The 23,083-nt window shown below is 45.5% G+C and overlaps 1 protein-coding gene across 1 annotated transcript in view; it reads left to right on the top strand.

Annotated features, from left to right (window-relative positions):
• LOC128746044 (low-density lipoprotein receptor-related protein 4) overlaps window positions 1-20,427 on the top strand; it is a 63,976-nt gene extending 43,549 nt beyond the window's left edge. The window contains exons 5-9 of the mRNA XM_053843094.1: window positions 58-2,206; window positions 2,270-3,217; window positions 3,273-4,353; window positions 4,518-4,696; window positions 20,311-20,427. Of these exons, the coding sequence (XP_053699069.1) occupies window positions 58-2,206; window positions 2,270-3,217; window positions 3,273-4,353; window positions 4,518-4,696; window positions 20,311-20,427 (4,474 nt within the window). The remainder of the gene's footprint in view (window positions 1-57; window positions 2,207-2,269; window positions 3,218-3,272; window positions 4,354-4,517; window positions 4,697-20,310) is intronic.
• Window positions 20,428-23,083: the final 2,656 nt, after the last annotated feature.

The following is a 23,083-nucleotide window of genomic DNA, read 5'->3' as shown; positions in this document are numbered from 1 at the left end:
AAGCGACAACTACGGAAAAGCATTGCAATGCACTAAAACGATTTTCTCTTTCAACAGGCTCTGCATCAACCAGAAACACGTATGCGACGGTCATAAGGATTGTGTAGACGGCGAGGACGAACTGCGTTGTCCCATCGTGCATCCGTGTAGTGCACATTCACGATGTGAGCAGCTTTGCGTTACGGCATACAGCGGCCGGGAAGAGTGTATGTGTCGACCTGGTTTCCTGCTGCACGGCAACGGCTATAATTGTACCGATATCGATGAGTGTACAATCGTCAACAATCCGGTGTGTTCCCAGGACTGCACTAACACTATTGGAAGCTTTCGCTGCGGATGCAAGGCAGGATACATACTGCGACCGGATCAACGTACATGCAAAGCCGTTGGAGGAGCCGTTAAACTGTTGATGGCAAACCGAGCCGACATCCGTCAAGTTTCACTCAGTAACAATCAGTTCACGTCAATTGTCAAAGGGTTGCCTAATGCTATCGCCATAGATTATCACTACCAGCTAGATCTGTTATTCTGGACGGATGTTTCGATTGACGTCATTAAACGATCATATTTAAATGGGACTGGCATCAAGGACGTCATCAAGTGGGGCCTGGAATCGCCAGGAGGTCTGGCTGTCGATTGGATCCATAATTTACTGTTTTGGACAGACTCTGGAACTCGTCGCGTAGAGGTTTCTACATTTGATGGAAAACTTCGAGCAGTTCTGGCTGCAAACGATTTGGACAAACCACGCGCCATTGCAGTCCATCCGGGGAAGGCCACCGTATTCTGGACTGATTGGGGCACAGTTCCAAAGATCGAGAAGGTCTACATGGATGGTTCTGAGCGTCAAACGATTGTGTCAGAATCAATCTTCTGGCCAAACGGCTTAGCAATCGATTATACCACCAATCGAATCTACTGGGCTGATGCAAAACACGTCATCGAAAGTGCCAACTTCGACGGGAAAAACCGGAAGAAAATCCTGAGCAACAACTTGCCACATCCGTTTGCAATGACTTTATTCGAGGATTCAATGTACTGGACAGACTGGCACACGCGCACTGTATCCACGGCGAACAAGATTACTGGGCGTGGTTTTCGCGTCGTTCACGAAGGTTTGCATTTCCCGATGGACATTCAGAGTTACCACGCATCTCGACAGCCAGATTACTCGAACCGTTGCCAGATGGATCAACGAGGACGCCGTGGTGGCTGCTCTCATCTGTGTTTGCCGAACCGGAACCATCGACGTTGTGCTTGCCCCATTGGCCTTACTTTGAAAGCAGACCAACGGACTTGTTCTAATGTACCGGATAAACTCCTTCTGATTGCCCGTAAAAAGGATATTCGTGTTCGGCAGTTAGATCAACAGAATCCAACGAAAGGAGTCGATATGGTGGTTCCACTAGATGGCATTAAGTCCAACGTTGCCATTGATTGGTGTAGTCAAACTAATGTAATTTACTGGACCGACGTTGGTAAAAGCATTATCAGTCGAGCATTTATCAACGGTAGTCAACAAGAGGCAATCATTAAATCAAATCTTATTTCGCCGGCTGGTTTGGCACTGGATTGGATCACTAGTAAAATTTATTGGACAGACGCTGGAACAAACCGAATCGAAGCCGCCAGTACCGATGGCAAGCAACGAGCACTGCTCATCTGGGAGCGATTGGATAAGCCGAGAGATATTGTGGTTCATCCAAGCGAAGGTTACATGTTTTGGTCTGACTGGGGCTCGAACCCGCTGATAGAACGAGCTGGTATGGATGGCAGTGGTCGTGTGACTCTGGTTTCTGAAAACCTGCAGTGGCCCAACGGATTAGCCCTGGATACCGATAATCATCGATTGTATTTTGTGGATGGCGGAACCAAAGCACTGGAGTATGTGAATTTTGACGGAACAGGCAGAAATCGATTGATTACGGAAGGACTGAAACATCCGTTTGGGTTAGATGTGTACGACAAAAAAGTTTACTGGACTGACTGGGATACGCATAGCATCCAGGTTGCGGATAAGCTCACCGGGGCGGATAGGCACGTCGTTCTGGCAAACAATACTGATCTGATGGATATCCGAGTGTTTCATCGAACCAGGAAGGATGTCCGTAATCCCTGCGGAACACGAAATGGAGGCTGTTCATATATCTGCTTGCTCAGCCCATCCGGATATACCTGCGCTTGCCCAATTGGTATTCAGCTTAATGTAAGTATTGTTTATGTCTTAGATTGTTTCACCTCTAACGTAAAATTATGTTTTTTCTCATAGGATAATGGCAAAACATGTAAAGACGGTCCATCCAACTATTTGATCTTTGCCCACCGCACAGACATTCGTCAAGTATCATTGGACAGTGATTACCAGATTGACGTCGTTCTACCGCTTCCTCCGATTTCGAACGCTGTCGCCCTGGATGTGGACACCCATACCGGAGACGTTTACTGGGCAGATACGATCGAGGATGTTATAATGCGTTCTTCCCCAGATGGAATGCGAGTCAAGCAGATACTTAGCGAAAGTATGGATAGTGTAGATAGTATGGTCGTAGACTCGATCGGTCGCAAGATTTACTGGGCTGACGCGGGGCGATGCTCGATCGAGGTCAGTGAGCTAGACGGTAGTGTGCGAACCGTACTGGTCTGGAACGATCTGATCCATCCAAAGGGAATCGCAATGGACTACGAGAGTGGCTACCTGTTCTGGGCTGATTGGCGCAAAGACCCGATCATAGAACGTGCCGACATGGATGGCGAACGTAGAAAGAGTATTGTCACGACCGATCTTGGTTACATCTCTGGACTGACCGTTGACGGACTTGAGAAACGTATTTACTGGACAGATTCAAAGGCCAAAACGATTGAATCATGTGATCTGAATGGAAATGCACGAAAGATGTTGCTTGATAACCTACAGCATCCATATGCGCTTGCAGTTACACGTAACTGGGTTTACTGGACAGATTGGATAACCAAGGCTCTCCACTCAGTTCCAAAAACAAATACTAGTAAGATCCGAAAGGTGGCCAAAGATTTGGAACAGCTGATGGACGTTAAAGTAGTACTGGAACAAGATGAATACACCGAGAATCCTTGCGGCAAAAACAACGGTGGCTGTTCACATCTGTGCTTGAGAAAACCAAAAAGCTATTCCTGCAAATGTCCTACTGGACTGCTGATGAAAGAAGGCAGCACCAAGGACTGCAAGACAGTTCCAGATGTAAGTTTTTGCTTGCTTTAAAAAAACCACGCTTACTAAATTTCCATTATTTTAGGAATATCTGCTAATTGCACTACGTTCCGGTATTGGGCGCATTTCACTGGACACGCCAGATTTGTTTGACGTCGTTTTGCCTTTCGAAGGAGTCCACGGAGTGGTTGCTTTAGATTACCACTACGATCGAATGTACATCTTTTATGCTGACGTCAATGTGGACGCCATCCGGCGTGTCAGTGTGCACAATTTCTCCGACACTAAGGTAATCGTGGCCAGCGGTTTAAACACACCAAATGGTTTAGCCGTCGACTGGCTTGCCGATAACTTATACTGGACCGATGCGGCCCTGAAAAAAATTGAGGTGGCTCGGTTTGATGGTACTTGTCGGAAGGCTGTACTGACCGGTGGTCTAGATGATCCTCGTTCGATCATTCTGTATCCAAAGCGTGGCTTCATGTTCTGGGCAGACTGGGGCCAGGCACCGAGAATTGAGCGAGCTTACATGGACGGTTCGGAACGGCGTAACATAATCGATTCCGAGCTCGGCTTTCCGACCGGTTTGGCTATTGACTTTGACATGAAAAAGCTTTATTGGGCTGACGCTCAGCAGGATCGAATTGAGATGTGTGACTTTGATGGGAAGCGACGCACTCGAGTCATCTCGCAGGCTACACATTCGTTCGGATTCACGCTGACCGCCAGCTACATGTATTGGACCGATTGGCATAACAAATCGGTTTTACGAGCTCCGAAGCGGGTCGCTTCCCCGGTGGAAGAGGTTCGTTTCGGACTGCGAGGTGCTCTGGAGATTCGATCGGTGTCGGCAAGCCGACAACCGCACGACTGGAATCCCTGCGGCCAGGATAACGGTGGTTGTAGCCATCTGTGCCTGTTCGCTGAAACACGCTACGTCTGTGGCTGTCCTGACGTTCCCGATGAGACGCACTGTCGTCTTGAACCGGCCTTCATTGTACCGATCAGAACCAACGACGAAATTACCACCACCATGGACGAGGAGAAACCAGCCAAATCGAGCGGATCTACCGTGCTGAGCAAAAACAAAATGCACACCCAATTAGCCATTATCGCTACCGCCATTGTGGGCTGCTTATTCTTAATAGTAGTAATCGCCATAATAGGTAACATTACAAGCTAATCGTGTATTTGTCATTTAATCTCCAATCATGCTTAAATGACGTCTCAACAACGTTCACTAACACAATCATATCCCTCCCAATTGTATGTCTGCTTTTCTTGTGTGTACTCTACGCTTACGTTTCGCGCGGCATCTCTCCCTCACCAGTGCTGATTATGAACTCCAGACGGAAACAGAGTAAGAAAACCTCTCGCAGCGGAAGCGACGTACTGACGTTTACCAATCCCAACTACAACGGTGTCGACGGTATGTGTCATCCGGGCGGAGGTGAGCCCTGTTCCTCTCGCAACACCATCTGGAAGCGGCTTAAGTACGACCGGGCACAGGTAAGTTGAACATTGATTAATTTATTTGTAAAAAATCATCCGACTTTATTATAGAGACACATATAACACTAAATACATACTATAGTACAATTACAAATTTATCGACTACGAGAGAGCCGTCGTTGATTATAAGTTATTAGCCGATGAATCGTATTGCCATAAATCGGATAGGATCATAGGGTATCCAACGTATTTTGGACCCCCTCAGCAGCTGTACATAATTTGGACACTTACAGCAAAATCAAATGCAAGTGTCCAAATTATGTACAGCTGCTGATGGGGTCCAGGTTGGTAAACGGCTAGATAATGCGGAATATAGACCCCATAGTGGTCGTTAGCCTCTTATCCAGCAACTCCGATCCCGACCTCCTCGTGGTACCAGCCGGAATACGAGCAACCTTAGCGGAGATCGGGTAACCAACCCCGGTGGAAACTAAGGTCGTATACTAACCGGGAAGGAGGTAGTGAGTCTCGGCACTATAAGATGGCAGCCCCATCACGAGACTCGGTTGTGTTGCCCCAGTACGGCTACACACCTAAACAACACAAACTAACAACATTCAAGCATATTCGGAGCGGAATATTCGGCATCGACCTAGGCGACGAAATAAGGACGACGAATGGAGACTCGGGACTTGGAACTGCAGATCGCTAAATTTCGCAGGTTGCGAGCGGGTGCTGATTGAACAGCTGGAACCCCGCAAACTCGGCATCGTAGCTCTGCAGGAAATCTGTCGCAAAGGAGAGAAGGTATGGAAGATACGTGGCGGAAAGGCCCAGTTTTACCAGAGCGGTGGCGCTACCAACGAACTGGGAACGGGCTTTGTAGTGCTGGGCGGAATGCAGGATCGCGTGATAGATTGGAAGGCGATCAACGAGAGAATGTGTGTATTGAGGATAAAGGGCCGTTTCTTCAATTATAGCATCATTAACGTGCACTGCCCGCACGAAGGTAGACCCGACGATGAGAAAGAAGCGTTCTACGCGAGGCTGGAGGCTACGTACGACAGCTGCTCGTCACGGGACATCAAGATCGTCATCGGGGATATGAACGCCCAGGTCGGTAGGGAAGAAATGTATAGACCGGTGGTAGGACCCCATAGCCTGCACACCGACACAAACGATAACGGCCAACGATGTATAAACTTCGCAGCTTCCCGAGGCCTGGTGATCCGAAGTACCTTTTTCCCGCGCAAGGATATCCACAAAGCCACCTGGAGATCACCTGACCAACGTACAATGAACCAAATTGACCACGTTCTCATAGAGGGCCGGTTCTTCTCTAACATCACGAACGTACGCTCCCGTCGGGGTGCGGATATTGATTCTGACCATTACCTAGTAGCAGTACATGTGCGCTCAAAGCTGTCCACCGTATACCGGACACGTCAAAGCCGCCCTCCTCGGCTGAACATCAGGCAGCTAGATAACCCACAAGCTGCCGAGAACTACGCGCGAGTACTGAATGAGGCACTGCCTTCTTCCGAAGAGTTAGGTGCTTCAAACCTCGAAGACGGTTGGGGCAGAATACGCTCGGCCATCGGAGAGGCCGCTACCGCGGCACTAGGTATTGAGCCTCGGAGTACACAAAATGATTGGTTTGATGGGGAATGCCAACAAGCGGTGGAGGAGAAAAAAAACGCTTGGAAAAATTATCTAAGTATTGCCACTAGAGAGAACCTGGCCAAGTACCGACGAGCTAGGAACCAGTTGACCACGATCCTGAGGAGAAAAAAGCGCCAAAAGGAGGACAGAGATCGTGAAGAATTAGAACAACTATTCCGAGCTAATGACACGCGCAAGTTTTATGAGAAGGTGAACCAAACTCGGAAGGGCTACACACCGAAACCTGACATGTGTAGGGACGAGGGAGGGAATCTAATTACAAACGAGCGCGAGGTGGTCGACAGGTGGAAGCAGTTCTTCGATGAACACCTCAATGGCGAAGTCGCAGAAGGAGGCGGAACGGAAATTAACCTAGGAGCGCCCATGGAAGATAGTGATGTCCTAGCACCTGATCTCCAAGAAGTCAAACGAGAAATCAGGTTGCTGAAGACCAATAAAGCCGCTGGGAAGGACCGCCTACCGGCAGAGCTTTATAAACATGGCGGGGAAACGCTAGCAAAGGCTCTACACTGGGTTATTTCGAGGATTTGGGAGGAGGAAAAGCTACCGGAGGAATGGATGGAAGGAGTGGTTTGTCCCATCTACAAAAAGGGTGATCGGCTAGACTGCTGCAACTATCGTGGTATTACGTTGGTAAACGCCGCCTACAAGGTACTCTCCCAGATCCTGTTACGCCGGCTGTCACCGATAGCACAAGGTTTCGTAGGGAATTATCAGGCGGGTTTCATGGGGGCTCGCGCAACTACGGACCAAATATTTACTATCCGACAGATCTTGCAGAAATGTCGGGAGTACAACGTGCCCACGCATCACATCTTTATCGATTTCAAAGCAGCATACGATACAGTCGATCGAGACAAGCTATGGCAGATAATGCACGAATACGGTTTTCCGGACAAACTGACGCGACTGATCAGAGCTACATTGGATCGAGTGATGTGTTTCGTACGCATCTCTGGGACACTCTCGAGTCCCTTCGAGACGCGACGAGGGTTGAGACAAGGTGACGGTCTATCCTGCATGCTGTTCAACATCGCTCTTGAGGGGGTGATCCGACGAGCGGGCATTGAAACGAGAGGCACGATTTTTACCAAGAGTAGCCAACTTCTAGGCTTTGCAGATGACTTCGATATCATAGCCAGGAACTTTGCGACGGCGGAGGCAATCTACGCCAGACTGAAAGCGGAGTCTAGGAGAATTGGGCTAAAAATAAATGCGTCGAAGACCAAATACATGAAAGGAAGAGGCTCAAAGGAAACAAATGCGCGCCTCCCACGGACGGTAACCGTTGACGGCGACGAACTAGAAGTGGTAGAAGAGTTCGTGTATTTGGGATCGCTGGTGACCGCGGACAACAACACTAGTAAGGAGATCCAGCGGCGCATCCAAGCGGGAAATCGGGCCTACTTTGCCCTTCGTAAAACGCTACGATCAGGAAGCATACGCCGCCGCACGAAGCTAACAATGTACAAAACCATTATTAGACCGGTAGTTCTTTATGGACTTGAAGCCGTGACGCTGCTTACGGAGGACATACGCGCCCTTGCCGTGTTTGAGCGGAAAGTGCTGCGGACGATATTTGGCGGAGTACAAACTGAAAGCGGAGAGTGGCGGAGGCGTATGAATCACGAGCTACAGGCACTGCTTGGGGAGACTCCCATCGTACATCTAGCGAAAGTTAGCAGGCTACGGTGGGCCGGACACGTCGTAAGGATGCCGGACGACAGTGCGACGAAAACGGTCCTCTTCAACAACCCCACCGGCACCAGGAACAGGGGGGCCCAACGTGCACGATGGCTCGACCAGGTCGAAAGCGATTTGCGACTTCTGAGACGACTAGGAAATTGGCGACGAGTGGCCCAAGACCGAGTTGAATGGAGACGAGTGCTTGAAACAGCACGAGCCACCCCGGCTCTATGCTGCTGAAGAAGAAGAAGCTGATGGGGTCCAAAATAGGTTGGTTACCCTACAGTCCCTAGATTGCATTACGTCCTTGCAGGTGCAGGAAATATCTACCTCTGATGTGTTGTTCAGGAGCATAGAAATTCAGTCGACTCAGAAGGGCGGGACAGTCAATATCTTCTAAAAGCAATCTAGCCAGGAACATGGCTTGAGCGTTGGCATGTCTTCTTTCAAGAATACAATGATTGAAAACAGTGTAGGTCACGGAGACGGAACTGCTTAGCGATTTAAAAAATTAAGCCGAGTTGCTTATTTGCTCTGGAGATTATGTCGTTTTAGTGTATACGGAAAGTTAGTGCGCCATCCACGACGACACCGAGATCACGAATGTGATTGACGCGTTGTAGAGCAAACGTCTCACCATGTTGTAGCTAAAGACTATAGGTTTATTTTTACAGTGAAGAGAGATATCGACGCACTTTAAGATGCTGGCAGTAGACATGTTACCCGGGTACCAATCTCCAAACTTGTCCACAAGACGTTGCAGTTCAATGCAGTCGAAGGCCATTTTGATTACTTTGAAAATTTTTACATCATCAGCATAAAAAGACCGACAGCCAAGTGGTATGTATGAGAGCTGACAAATCATTTATAAAAGAGCAGCGATCCAAGTTTTCTCCCCTGTGGTTTGCCAGAAATGTTGCAGAACATTAGAAAACTCGGACCTGATCTTCGCACTCAACCTACGGTGTGTTAGGTACGAGTGTAGCCACTTGCAAAGCGATGCTGAAACTTTCAGCTTCCCAACGCGTAGCAAGGAATATGCCGTGATCCACCCGATCAAATGGTGCTTCCAGGCCCGTGTACACTGTATCAATTTGCACTCCCTCATTCATGTTGTGCAGGCAGAACGAAACGAAAATCAACGAAACTTGAGGAGACTGAGCTTTTTGCAAAAAAAAATCCTGATTTGAAGAAATATGTAATCCCTCGATTGTTTTCAACGTTGCGCTTGGGGGGCTCTGTAGCTGCTAGATTACCGAGTCTGCTTTGATAAGCGAATGGTCGTGGGTTCGAATCTTAGTAGAATCAGGCCATTCGATGTCGAAGTGACTTTAGCATAGGTTTATTCTCAGGCCCCTCATCACCCTTCCTTCATACTGAACCCAATTACACACAAGCACGCATAAAATTCAATAAGCATATCGCTCACTCAATAGCGATTATAACAAAGGAATGCAGTGCGCGGGTCATACAGCAAGCACCCGGGCCAACGATACTAGTCGCAGTGATGAGTCCATACAGGACGTCGCACTTATCACCCTTCTTGTGTACAGGGAATACACTCAACCCCCGCTAATATGAAAAACACGTCGTTCAGATCAGGCGAATTCATTTTTAATCTGAATATTTGGTAACTCTATTCACTTTCACATACGCGCAAGACGCGCACCCTATGACCTTGTTGTTTTGATTTGACGAAAACAAACGTTTTGAAAACATATCGAATATTCGCGAATTCCGAACATCCAGATTGTAAAAGAGGAAATTGACTCGACAGTATCAACTAAAATGGTCTATTTTGAGTGCTGGAGAGAAATAAGTTGCATATGAGCTATATTGCCAAAGCTGCTGAGCAAGAGGAAACGTATTAAGTTTTTTTGCTTTTTTTCAATTTGCCCGGTCAACTTAACCGTCAATTGTGTATGACGCTTGATCAGTTTTTAATGTGAACGCATTCATACCAACGGGGTTCAGATCAAAAATGTTCAGATTATGGAAGGACATTCCAGCGGGGGTACACGGTATTACTGATTCTTTCCATAGAGTAGGAAACTTACACTGCTAGATTGAAGCAGTGAAAGTGGTCTAGTGAGAACGGTAGAACATTTTTTCAGGATGCAAGATAGAATACCGTCAGATCCTTTTTGCTTCCTCCAGCTTGCTACTTATTGGAGGTAGCTCTAGTCCCGCAACAACAGGATTTGCCACTTTGTCGGCCGATGACAACCTCGGTTGCTTTTTGTTACCGTTGTCGCCCACCTTTTTGGCAGAACTGGCAGAGGCAGCCACCTGCAGTTCAACTGGGTTGTTAGATTTCGGTGAAGTCGACTTCTTGGGCAGCGCCTCCATTTTCGGGGGGCATCCCTTCTTGTACAGTGCCCCCGATTACTGCGGGCTTCCCTTTCTTCGTTGGCGACGAAAGTGCCAACTTGCTACTTTTGGTAAAGACATTATCTCAGGCTCAGTTGGGATGTTCTGCATATCATCGGATACGAGGACCGGATGAGTATCGTACATTTGTTGATAATTTTGTTAATATGAGACCTGAAGATCAGCTGCCTGTCTAGCATGACTCCGAGGTATTCGACCTCATCGGACCACTGCATGATGGAGTCGCCGAACCGCACCCTCACGTTCGCAGCAAGACTCAGCTTCGGAAATTTCGAGTATGGAAAAAGAATTGCCGGAGCTTTAACCGCATTGATCACGATTCACCAGCTCCTAAAATATTCGGTCAGAGTATCCAGACCCCTCTGAAGCTTGCGAGGGCACGTATGAGACGACCTTCGTACATGATTGCTGTGTTGTCCGCAAACTGAGACAATACCCTACCCTCTGGGTGGGGAAGGTTGTCAGATATATATCTGTTATACAAAATGGGCCCAGGATGCTTCCTTGAGGCACACCTGCAGGGGTGTTAAAAGTTTGCGAAAAGACACTATTCAGAGAAACCCGGTAAGACAGATAGTTTGTGATGATCTTGATAAGACAATCGGAAAATTATGTCGATGCAGCTTGAACCTCAGGCCATCGTGCCATACATTGTCGAATGTCATCCAAGAGCGCCATTGCTATCGTCACCGGTATTCAGACTTGTTTCGCTGTATTATGTTAGAAACTCGATGGAGTTTCCAAACTGTTTCCAGGAAGACACCACTTTTATCAGCGTTCCATCGCCTGAGCTACCTGACGAGACAAGACGAGGGATAGGCTTTAGCTTCTTTTTGAGAACCTTAGCCAAAGACCAGAATAGTTTTGCAAGAGATGGAATTTATTGCAACTTCTGTTTGAATTCCTTGTTTCTTAACTCTCGAATTCACTCCTGGTTAACCTTGGAAAGACGGTTTGTCATAGATTCTTTCTGGCGGTCACCAGTACGCAGGTATACATTACTCAACCTCATCAGATGTATGGTGGTGGAATCTGTTTGAAGAGAGGTAATCAGTTGGTGGAGTTGATGAACTGGGACCGCACTTTCCCGGGCAACGGCAATCGCTCCCTGGAGGGATTCCAGCGACTGATCGATCAGCTCCGGTGTATGCAGAGGCTACTCGGAATCGATGTTGTCGTTGACGATACGTTGAAACTCGATCCATTTGGCACGATGGTAATTTCGTCGGGGCCGACTGTCCACCATATCGGTAGTGGCAGTAATCAAAGTCAGAATCTTCCGCCAATATGGTCTCATTCTGATTTGTCCATTGGTTGCCCCACATTTCATGGCGAGCATTGAGGTAAACGACAATGATGTAATTCTCCCGCCACCGAGTTTGTTTGTGTTAGCTCCGATTTGATCGTAACTGAGCGGCAGTACCGACAGACAGTTTGTTTGGGCCAATAGACCGCTGTCGATTGCGCCCATCGCCGTACTGACCTCAATGACTTTCAGGTGGAACACAGCAACGGCTACACCTCTTCCTCCTTCACTTGTTCGATCGAGTCTCAAAAGTCGAAAATCAGATAGGCGAAGGCTAACATCTGGTATGAGGTGGGTTTCCACAACGACGGCAATGCCCATCTTCTTCACGTTGAGAAAGTCGAGCAGTTCAATATGCTTGCTCCTTAGTGAGTAACCGTTGCAGTTAAGGCAGGTTTGGGGCCGACGACGACGGCTGTTGAGCAGGATACTCCGTATCCGTGATGAACGGACGTTGGCGACCGGTTCGCTTGCGACCAGGCTGGTTGTTTGCCGACACTTGTTGTCGAATCCGTTTGAACTTTGAAAGCTTAGGGCAGGTACGTCTGGTAGCGCGATGGTTTCCTTCGCAGTTGGCACACTTTAAGTCGCTGTCATCGGGATGTACGCAGATCGCTGTTGAGTGCACCCGAGCGCACTTGTCGCAACGGGCCCGCGTTATATTGCAATTTCTAGTACCGTGACCAAACCGAAGGCATTTGGTAGATGGATCGGGTAGATGGCCTGTGGCTTCAATCCAATCCACTCCAGTTCAGTTTGCACGATTACCACCTCGATTGGCGGTAGACCATTAGGACCACCTTCAATGGTTTCGTCGGGGGAATGCCGTGCATGTAGTGCGGCGTTTGGGTTTTAAAATTTCAACAGCTCGAACTGTTGCAGGCTGGAACACCTGATTTTATACCCACACTGCGGAACTGGAAGCGCGGTCACAAGCCAGCTTAGTCAGCTCGGTCACGAGCTTGATAAGAACCCTGACAGGCAGTCGTCGTATGTTCGAATCTCGGCTAGGCCCCGTAATTTTCCTTTACTCTAACAGCCGGCTGAGAAGTCTGTCGATAAAGAAGGGTAATGTCTAACGACCAGTGGTTGGAGAATTCGCGAAAAAGTGATCATTTGAATCAATGAACATCCCTCATGAACACACACTATTCGCCTGCCTCGCCGATAATGCACGCATCAGCTTTGAATTTTATCACGAACAGAACCTCAATGTGAACATCAGAATTCGTTCAAAAATTGAATATTGAACATTGAGTATGTTCAATTTATCGGATATAGAATGCCCGGGGACGCCGGAAAGTATTCAAAATAATATTACCACGAAAAGGGACTACCTTCAAGTAGTGTTAGTGGCGTTACAAGCAGCAGAAGGCGGTAATTGGCACTTTTGCGTTGCTCACGATATTTGTATATTCAGCGATGCTTTGAAGTGTGAGTGTATGTTGATCATTGTTATTGACGAATTGAACCACTCGCGTAGCTGTTTTATCATGATAAAAACCGATTGCCGATGCTCGGCGTATCTATTCATTTTGCGAGTTTTACAACCTCTGCTAAAGACAGTATAAACCCAGGGCTTTTGATAGGCAGAGATTGGAAAATTCGCAAAATGAATATATACGGCGATGTCCTCCGGGAGAACCAAAAATTTTATCATGAGAAAACAGAAACATGAACGGTTCAATTCACCAATAACTATTGAGCTACATACATTTACGCTTCATGGCATCGCTGAATATATGAATATCGTGTGCAAAGCAAAATTACGAAATAACACCTTCTGCTGCTTTTAAAGCAACTAACACTGCTTTAAACTATTCTCTTTTCATGGGGATATTATTTTGAACACTTTTCGGCGTCCCCGGGCATCCGATATCCACTAAATCGGCCACACACCATATTCAATATTCATTTTTTGAACGAATTCTGATGTTCGCCATGAGATAATGTTCGTGATAAAATTCGAAGCCGGTGTATGCATTATCAGTGAGGTAGGCGACTAGTGTATGTTCATGAGGGATATTTATCGATTCAAATAATCATTTTTCGTGAATTTTCCCAACACTAGGGGATAGGGGCGAAGACTAGTGGCACGCGGTCCTTTTTGGCGACAGAATCGCCGTTACCGATGACCAAAAAACAGCGCCGAGAAACAGCGCGCGCCATGGTTGTTTCGGATATCTTGACATCCAACATCGACTGCCCTACCATCCTTCGTCAAATCAACTTGAATGCACCAACGAGATCGCAGCGGAGGTTATCTCTACTAAACTTACCTTTTCGACGGACAAATTACAGTGCCAACAGCGCTATCTCTGGTCTACAGCGTTCTTTCAACCGAGTTTCGGCAGTATTTGATTTTAATTTATCGCAACGAGTGTTACGTTCGAGTTTTGCCTCTATGTTTCGTAAAACGTAGTGTTGGTAATAAATTTGATATTTGAAAATTTGATTGATCCCTAGGAGCCGGTCTGTTGCTGCATTCGCGGTAGTTGCGGAGGCCCTGAAAGTGGGGGATTTGATCGATCACGACCCATTGCTTGCTATTTGGAGAGCACCAAAAGAGACTCCAATGTAGGCGAATAAAAAAACTTCTAATTTCGTTAGACACACTTCTAATTGACTCAACTGTTCTCAACTGAAATGAACTCATGATCCTAGAGGATGTATGTGTGGGAATTAGCCCACCCAAACAGATGCAGAACTGCACGGAATTACCGGGAAACGAATAAAGAAACCACCAGAGAGCCAAAGAAATAACCGTTAGTACTTTCGGGAGAATAACGAGAACACGTTTGTACATGAAACTGATTTATTGTGGAATGATAAATATGTGAACTGCAATGCAGCCAGTATGTACTGAAAATTTCGAAGGTTTCAAGTATAAGTGTACCAAGGCACGATACGCAAGGTGCTCATCCACTCCCAACACTCCTCCTGGATGAGTACCGTGTCACTTTTTCAATCCTACTTTTACCAAGAACTTATTCAACTTTGCCGGACCTACTGGTTTAGTAAGGGCATCGGCAACCATTTCCTCACTTGGACAATAAACTAATTCAATAGCCTTTTGTTCACACAACTCACGGATGAAATGTTGCTTAGTATCTATATGCTTCACTCGACCACTACATCTCTCCGCTTTCACAAAACTTAGACATCCCATGTTATCTTCGTAAAGGAAAGTCGAATTCCTTTCTGATTCCTCCAGCTCCTGCAACAACCATCTTAGCCAAATCGCTTCCTGGCAGGCCAAGGACATCGCATTATATTCGGCCTCTAACGGCAAGTACGTCTACCAAGTTCCATCCATTCTGCGATCCATAGCTCAGCTTGAAATCCTTGGTGCCATTTAGGTATTGCAATATACGTTTTGCTGCATGCCAGTCACTGTTATTCGGCTGACTGACTTTGCGTCCTAGCAGACCCACACTCAATGACAAATTGGGCCTCGCATTAGCAGCCAGGTACAGTAACGCGCCAATCAGGCTCCTGTACAACGTCGTGTCTTCGAACTGTTTACTACCTTCATTCTCTGCTGTGTAGCCTGTGTAGCCTGTGGAGCGTGTGACAGTTTTCCATTTGAAATTTCCGGAGTACGTACTTTATGTACGGCTTCAAGCTCAAGGAGTAGCAGCCATCTTCCAAATCGATTTCATAGCCAAGAAAATGTCGAAGCTTACCAAGACAAGTAACTTCAAACTTATCACGCAGGTTCATGAAGACTTAATCAATTTCCTTCTCGTCGACACTGCCAATTACCAAATCGTCAACGTATACAATGATGTAGATGACACAATCTCCTCGGCGTATTTAGAGACACGGGTCAGATTCACAAGCTTTAAAATTCAGATCCAATAGCACTGCGTGTAACGTCTTATTCCAGCATCTGGCCGACTGACGTAGGTCATATATGCTCTTACGCAACCTGCAAATCATATCCTCTTTCCCCTTGGTAACATATCCGGGTGGCTGGGACATGTACAACTCCTCGTCAACTGTCCCATTGAGATACGCTGTCTTAAAATCGTATTGCTTCAGCAACAAACCTATCTTACTAGCTACTGCCAGCAACACACGTAACGTCGCCTGTCGGGTAACCGGAGCGTAGACCTCGGTGAAATCTATTCCAAACGTCTGAGTATAGCCTTTAGCTACAATGCGGGTTTTGTGTTTAACTATCTTCCCCGTTTCATTCCGCTTTAATTTGAAAACCCATTTCACTCCCATGTTCGATTTGCGGCGTGCGCCGTCATTTCTGCGTTCATAGCGTTCTTCCAATCCGGAACTAATATCGCTTCCATATAATCTTCGGGCTCTTCATCGACAATCACTTGCCCCACTACGTAGTCTTCGAAGCGAGCACTCCACGAGTACGCCGGTCAGCTACACTCCTACACTCCTATGGTCCTACACTGATGATTCTTCTGGTAATTGTGGCTCAAATCCCAAGAAGTCACTTTCGTTCATTTCATTTGCATCGTCATATTCCGACTGTTCTTGATCGTCAGGCACTTGCTCTTCGTATTCATGCTGGTTCCGATTCCCAAGAATGATTTCTTCTTCACAATCACTCACACTATCCCTGCTTCGCTCTACAGGAACATCCGAAAGCGGTTTCTCCTCCAGTTGTTCTGAACCATTTCCCAGTTCTAAAAAATGCGCGTCACGGCTTATAGTGATGCGATTAGTTTCACGGTCAAGAAAGCGATATCCTTCCTAGCTTTCGGGTCGAATTTCTTCCGCTTTTGGTCGGGTACGTGTACATAAGCTTCGCATCCGAACACTTTCAGCTTTGCCAAATCAGGCACTTTCTTTGTCCAAAGTTCATAGAGATTCTTATCTACTGCTCTTGATGGCAAACGATTTTGGACGAAATTCGCTGTGAGTATGGCCTCACTCCAATAACATTTTGGCAACCCTGCATCCAATAGCATGCAGTTGGCCATTTCCTGAAGCGCACGATTTTTGCGCTCCGCCACACCATTCTGTTGCGGTGTATACGGAGTGGTATATTGCGCAACAATGCATTCGGTCTTATAAAACTGCTTTAGAGACTCACTAATATACTCGCCTCCTCCATCAGACCTAATTGCCTTAGTTTTTCGTCCAAACAAGTTTTCGGTCCACCTAACGTATTCTCGAATCTTGACTTCTGCCTCACTTTTCGACGTTAGAAGAGCTTATACTTCAGCTTATACTGACAGCCAACCAGCTCACCAACTGCGATAACTGCGTTTCGCGAATCTTGAATCTCACAGTCTTTACCATTGAACATTACGTTGAACCCTTTTTCGGCCATTTTCCGTACCGAAATCAATCCTCCTTTCAATGTTGGAACGTATAGTACTCGCTCTAACGTAATCAAAACGCGCTGTCCATTGGCATTCACACCAATCATGTTTCCATTACCAACACCGCAAGACTTTGTCTTCGTACCATCGGTTAAATTAACATCAACAACGATACCACTTTTGTACTCAATAAAAAATCGCGATCATTTGTCATATGACAAGTACACCCGCTGTCAATTGTCCAAGCTCCCGCGATAGCACTACCCGCAACGAAACATACGGCACCACAGAAAGATTCATCCGCTACCACTGGTTTCGGTTGCTGTGCATTTTCTGCTTGTACTGTTTTTGCCTGCTGCTGCTGTCCGGAACCCGATTTCTTACTGGATTCACCCGAACTGTTACCGTTCTTCCGAGCAGCTACTTACTTACTTACTTCGGTGGCTTGCCGTCCTAAGACAAAGCCTGTTGAACAAAATTTCTCCAAGTAACTCGGTTGAGGGCTACCGCTCTCCAATTCCTCGGACACCGAGTACTCTCCGCCAGATCTCGCTTCACCTGGTCTAACCATCTTGCTCGCTGCGCTTCTGGTCGTCTTGTTCCTACCGGATTTGAGGCGAACACCAGCTTTGCAGGGTAGTTGTCCGGCATTCTTGCAACATGCCCTGCCCATCGTATCCGTCCAGCTTTAGCTACCTTCTGGATACTGGGTTCGCCATAGAGCTGTGCGAGTTCATGGTTCATCCTCCGCCTCCATACTCCGTTCTCCTGTACGCCGACGAAGATCGTTCTTAGCACTCGTCGTTCGAAGACTCCGAGCACTCGCAGGTCCTCCTCGAGCATTGTCCATGTTTTATGCCCGTAGAGAACAACCGGTCTAATAAGCGTCTTGTACAGGGCGCACTTTGTACGGGGACTTAGTCTGCTCGACCGCAATTGCTTGTGGAGCCTATAGTAAGCACGACTTCCGCTGATAATACGCCTCCGAATATCACGGCTGGTATCATTGTCCGCCGTTACCAGTGAGCCAAGGCAGACAAATTCATCGACTACCTCAAACTTATTGCCGGCGATCAATATACTACTGCCCAAGCGGTGTCGTTCGGCCTCGGTTCCGCTGGCCAGCATGTACTTTGTTTTAGACGTATTTATCTTTAACCCAACCCCCCCTTTTCTGCTTCGCGCTTTAGTCTGGTGTACTGTTCAGCCACCGCCACAGATGTTCTGCCGATAATATCCATGTCATCGGCAAAGCAGACGAATTGACTAGATTTGTTGAATATCGTGCCCCGCGTGTTGATATCCGTGCAGCTAACTTACGGCAATTTCGCTTATAATGGCCGGGTTGCTTGCAGAAAAAACACTTTATTTTGTCACTGTTTACGTTGGCAAACGCTTTGTGGACTTTCTCCTCCTTAACACTGATTCCACTAGCACCCGATCGCTTGTTACACTCATCGCGCAATTTAGCCACTACTAAATCCATCGTTAAATTGCCATCGGGTCGATTTTCCAGCGAAGTAACGAAAGTCGCGAAAGAAAGCGGTAAACTATGCAATAACATTATCACTCGCAAATGCTCACTAATCTCTACACCGCTACTGTCGCGCCGATCGTACAAATTTACGACCTCTTCTAGATGTTTTTCTACGTTGCTGCCTTCCTCGAGATCAGTTGCACACAATTGCTTCAGGAGCATTGCCTGACTGCTCAGCATTGCTTTTTCATAATTCACTTTTAGGTTATTCCACATATCACGCGCGGACTCCGCCTTCTTGACAAAACGTAACTGGCTATCTTCGATAAACAACGAAATTGTCGCACTATTGACTACCAATCACGTTCCACAAATCTTCACGCTCGAGTAGCGCCTTCATTCGAAATTTCCATGCAGCATAATTTCCGCTACTGAGCCTCGCGAAATATACTCGCGTGATGTCCGCCATTTCATTTTCTTCTCCGCACTAAACATTTCTCGGAAGAGCAAACACCGCACCTTCCGGCAAACCAGCTCTCGGTAATAGCACTAAAAACTTCTTCAATCACTTCCGGTCACTGGGCACATAACCTGTGGGCATTAGACCACCCAACGAGATGCAGAACTGCACGGAATTACCGGGAAACGAATAAAGAAACCACCAGAGAGCCAAAGAAATAACCGTTAGTACTTTCGGGAGAATAACGAGAACACGTCTGTACATGAAACTGATTTATTGTGGAATGACAAATATGTAAACTGCTGTGCAGCCAGTATGTACTGAAAATTTCGAAGGTTTCAAGTATAAGTGTACCAAGGTAATACGCAAGGTGCTCATCCACTCCCAACAGTATGATTGCAACTGGCTTATTTAACTGTTGGTGGCTTAATTTATTTAAAAAAAGCAATAGGGTAACCAACGTATGTTGAACCCCTTTAGCAGCTGTACATAATTTGGACACTTACAGCAAAATCAAATGGAAGTGTCCAAATTATGTACAGCTGCTGATGGGGTCCAAAAGAAGTTGGTTACCCTAGTAAAGTTTTCAATACTGGATTTGTCCGTTTCTGCAAGGTGCCATAACCAGAGTATCGTAAATTACTTTACAGGGAAAACAAAACACTGCTATTAATTAATTATCCTAACAAAATAATGGGGAATTTTATGTGGTAATGTGAGTTAGAATATGGTCGTTAGCAAAATATTTGTTCAGATTCCCATGTACCGTGTTTATATTTCTCGCACATGTGAAAAGGGTCTATGCGCAAATGACAGATACGCTTCATGTCTCTTCTCTTCATGTAACACGCCGACATAAATGCATTATAATGCATTTTTCTTTACCAATAGACAGCTAATAATGCTGCAACCGTTTCATGCAAAATTATTCCGTTCAAGTGCATTTGCATCGCCTTGATAAGCGGAAGAGAGGAGATGCAACATATGCGCCTAGGCCCTTTCCACATGTTGCTCTAGTTTATGTTAATCACACATGTTGATGCCGCGCTTGCAATCTAATAAATCCATCTTTTGGGTTTACGGACTGACAGCTCAGGCAAAAGAGAAAACAAACCCTATAGCAACTTTGTACAACATGTTGCATAAAACAGACAACTAGTATGCAATATTCCATACAACAAAAAGCTCGGTGCTGAAGATGGTGATGCAGCATGGTATTTTATTAGAGTGCGGGAAGGAGACGGTCGATCTTTTATAATCCGTTTTTCACATTTCCTTGCGTACTGCGAAAGTTAGACAACGCACGTCTTGCATGCCAGGCTTTGATTGACATGACGTAACGTTAATTGTATTCTAAATTTTTCCTCGCAGGAACTGGTCTATGAGGAAAAATATTTAGGCCCACCACACGGAACGGCTACCACGACACTGATATCCCCGGCTTCGTCATCACAGATTTCCGCCACTTCAGCAGTTCTTCCAGTATAGAGCGGGTAAGATAAGGGAACGCAAAGAAACAAAAAAGAACTTTAATCATTATGCAACCTAGTACAGTCGGAATGCCGCCCAACAGGGCGGAGCAAACAAAGCTCGAAGCGACGTACGCCGAAATCAACTATTTATGAAACTATTCAAATCAATGGAACATATTCACTGACGCGAGATCGTTCAAGGAAATTCAAGGCAGCTACACTAGACAGAGTTAACCGAAGCTAAAACTAAAACCAATAACGAACTAATGAACGAAACCTAAGGTTGAGCAAACTGTCAAAGAATATAAAGTAAACAAACTATTCTACTTACATAGAGAGATGCAAGAAATTATTAAACAGATAGAAAAACAGAGAGAAAGAGAGTTATAATATTTTTATCACACATTTTTGTATATTGAACAATTACTTTGGGTCCTGTTTTATATGAAGCAAACAAAATGGTGCATACTGACGGCTCATAAAAGGTACTACCATTACCTCTATATTTTCACACAAGTTTTAGTATGTAGTGAATGCAAAAGAGACAAAAAGATGAGTGTGTGCTGATAGATGCACACCGATTAAACTTTAAGCAGAATTTTAGCCCATAACGCGTTGGTGCGAAATGAATCATACGGTTTTGAGCTTTTTGACAAGATTGAACGAAAAAAAATCTCGAAACAATAAACGGTAACACGAAAGATAACAGAGCATAACTCTATATATACACACCCACACACAAATAGTACGGTTATGAAACTGGTTGTAATTTTATGAGCAACAAACCACACACACATACACAGAGACATACAAACATAGAAACTCATTGGCGCCTACATAAAAAAAACAGTAACTAAAACAGTATCTTTTATCTGCCAAAGCAAACCTAAACGTTTATGCGATAGTGTATTAGAACAACCGAACAAATATGGCAGAAGCAAACACACTACTGGGCTTACCTTATTTTCTTTTTTTGGGTTTTAATTTCTACTGATTGATTGAGCGGAAGAAGCAAACTGCTTCCACCAGACTGCTGAATTTTTACAGCGACGATGGTATTTGTTTTAACAATCGGTGAAACAAAGGGATGAGCAAAAATTATGGCGGATAAAACTAGCGCGTAACAAGCGTGAAACTATTACACACCACACATTGGTGAATGTATTATAAAATTTTGATTTTTTTTTTAATACATATCCTGCGAAAAGCGAGTCAAAAAACAACAAAACAAAAATTACACAGTTTGAGACTAGTAAGTAACGGAAACATTGGGCATTTTGCAATCGACAGCTAGATTGCATGTCGAGTTGAAAAAGCTGAAAGACTATATTGATTATTGTAAAGAGTTTGGGTTTGAAAAGTTTTTTTTCTATTTTCGCGAAACATGGCTGTGCGTTTTTTTGTTTTTGTTTTTTTTTTTGTAGGAAGACTTTCATTTGCTGTACTCAATTATTGAGGTATCGGATGGCGGACTTCTGCATTCCATTCGAAACTAGGGTTGCTCCGAATTGGGAATGTTTCCGCACTTGTTATTATTTCCAGGTGCCATATATAGAGCAATTCTTGGTGAAATCTGCAAAAAGGCAATTAAAAATCTTGCATGATCTTCTCCAATTTCAACATGTCTTCAGGGAAGGAAAACGTCTTTTTTTCACAGGTCAATTGACCATACGACTCAAATAGGACTAGTTTTCAAAAAAGATGTATTTGTTTTGAGATAGGAAATCATTAGAAAAAAGTAACTCGAAAACTATGGATTGTAGCGAAATGGTGTTTAAGTAGAAGTTAAAGATATTATTTGACGTTGTTATCGACTGTATTCAATAATCGTTCAGATTTGAGTTCTAAACGGTTAAAGATATTACAACAGAGTTTTTTTTGTCAATAGTAAAGTTTATTATATTTTAGTTTTTACAGATCAAATTGTAGTTCGAATCTTAAAGTACCTATATCTACCGTAATACTAGCTTTATCGATAAAATTTATATAATTTGCAATTTTTTTTTCAAACTTCTACTTTATTTCTACAGTTGATTCCTCTCAACGCTGGCTTCATGATATCACGAAATTGGGGGCGTCTGTGTCCTGAGTGGAAACGGTGCGATCGTATCCTGCAGCAGTTCCCATGCGGTTGATAAGGGCCAAACAGAATGCTGCGTCAACGCGTCCGTCAGCATTATTCTGACAGTTTTCCCATGGGTATACTGTCAAATTGACGCTGACGCTGATACGTTGACGCAGTATTCTGTTTGGCACTTTACACGGATGCATTCTTTGAATTTGTGCTCGAGTGTTTCGATTGACGTTGTACAGTATGGGCAGATTTCACCATCCGCTCTTCTGCTGACAAACATTAAGCGTCGGTGCTCTATTTTTCCATTCACCATCAGGTACAAAATAGATTTTTGTTATGGCGATAGTCCTCGCGTGCGTAGGATGTTGTTCCAGATTTGACGCCAGTTGTCCCTTGGATTTTCTCGTTGCACCTTTGGTTCTTCCGTACCCTCCACGTAGTGCTGATAAATGGACATTGCTGTTGTGTTTTGTTGTAGATGCGGAGGAGGAAGCGGTAGTTGCTGCTTGGTCATACGAAGGTATGGGCAATTGGCCGGTCTCAGGTTATTTTGTGTAATGCTCAGTCTAGCTCAGTGATATGCCTATCGATGAGCAAC

Source organism: Sabethes cyaneus, chromosome 1 (assembly GCF_943734655.1).
Source record: "Sabethes cyaneus chromosome 1, idSabCyanKW18_F2, whole genome shotgun sequence".
NCBI classification, from domain to species: domain Eukaryota; kingdom Metazoa; phylum Arthropoda; class Insecta; order Diptera; family Culicidae; genus Sabethes; species Sabethes cyaneus.
Note: the sequence above shows the minus strand (reverse complement) of the source record. Positions and strands in the feature narration are given on the sequence as shown.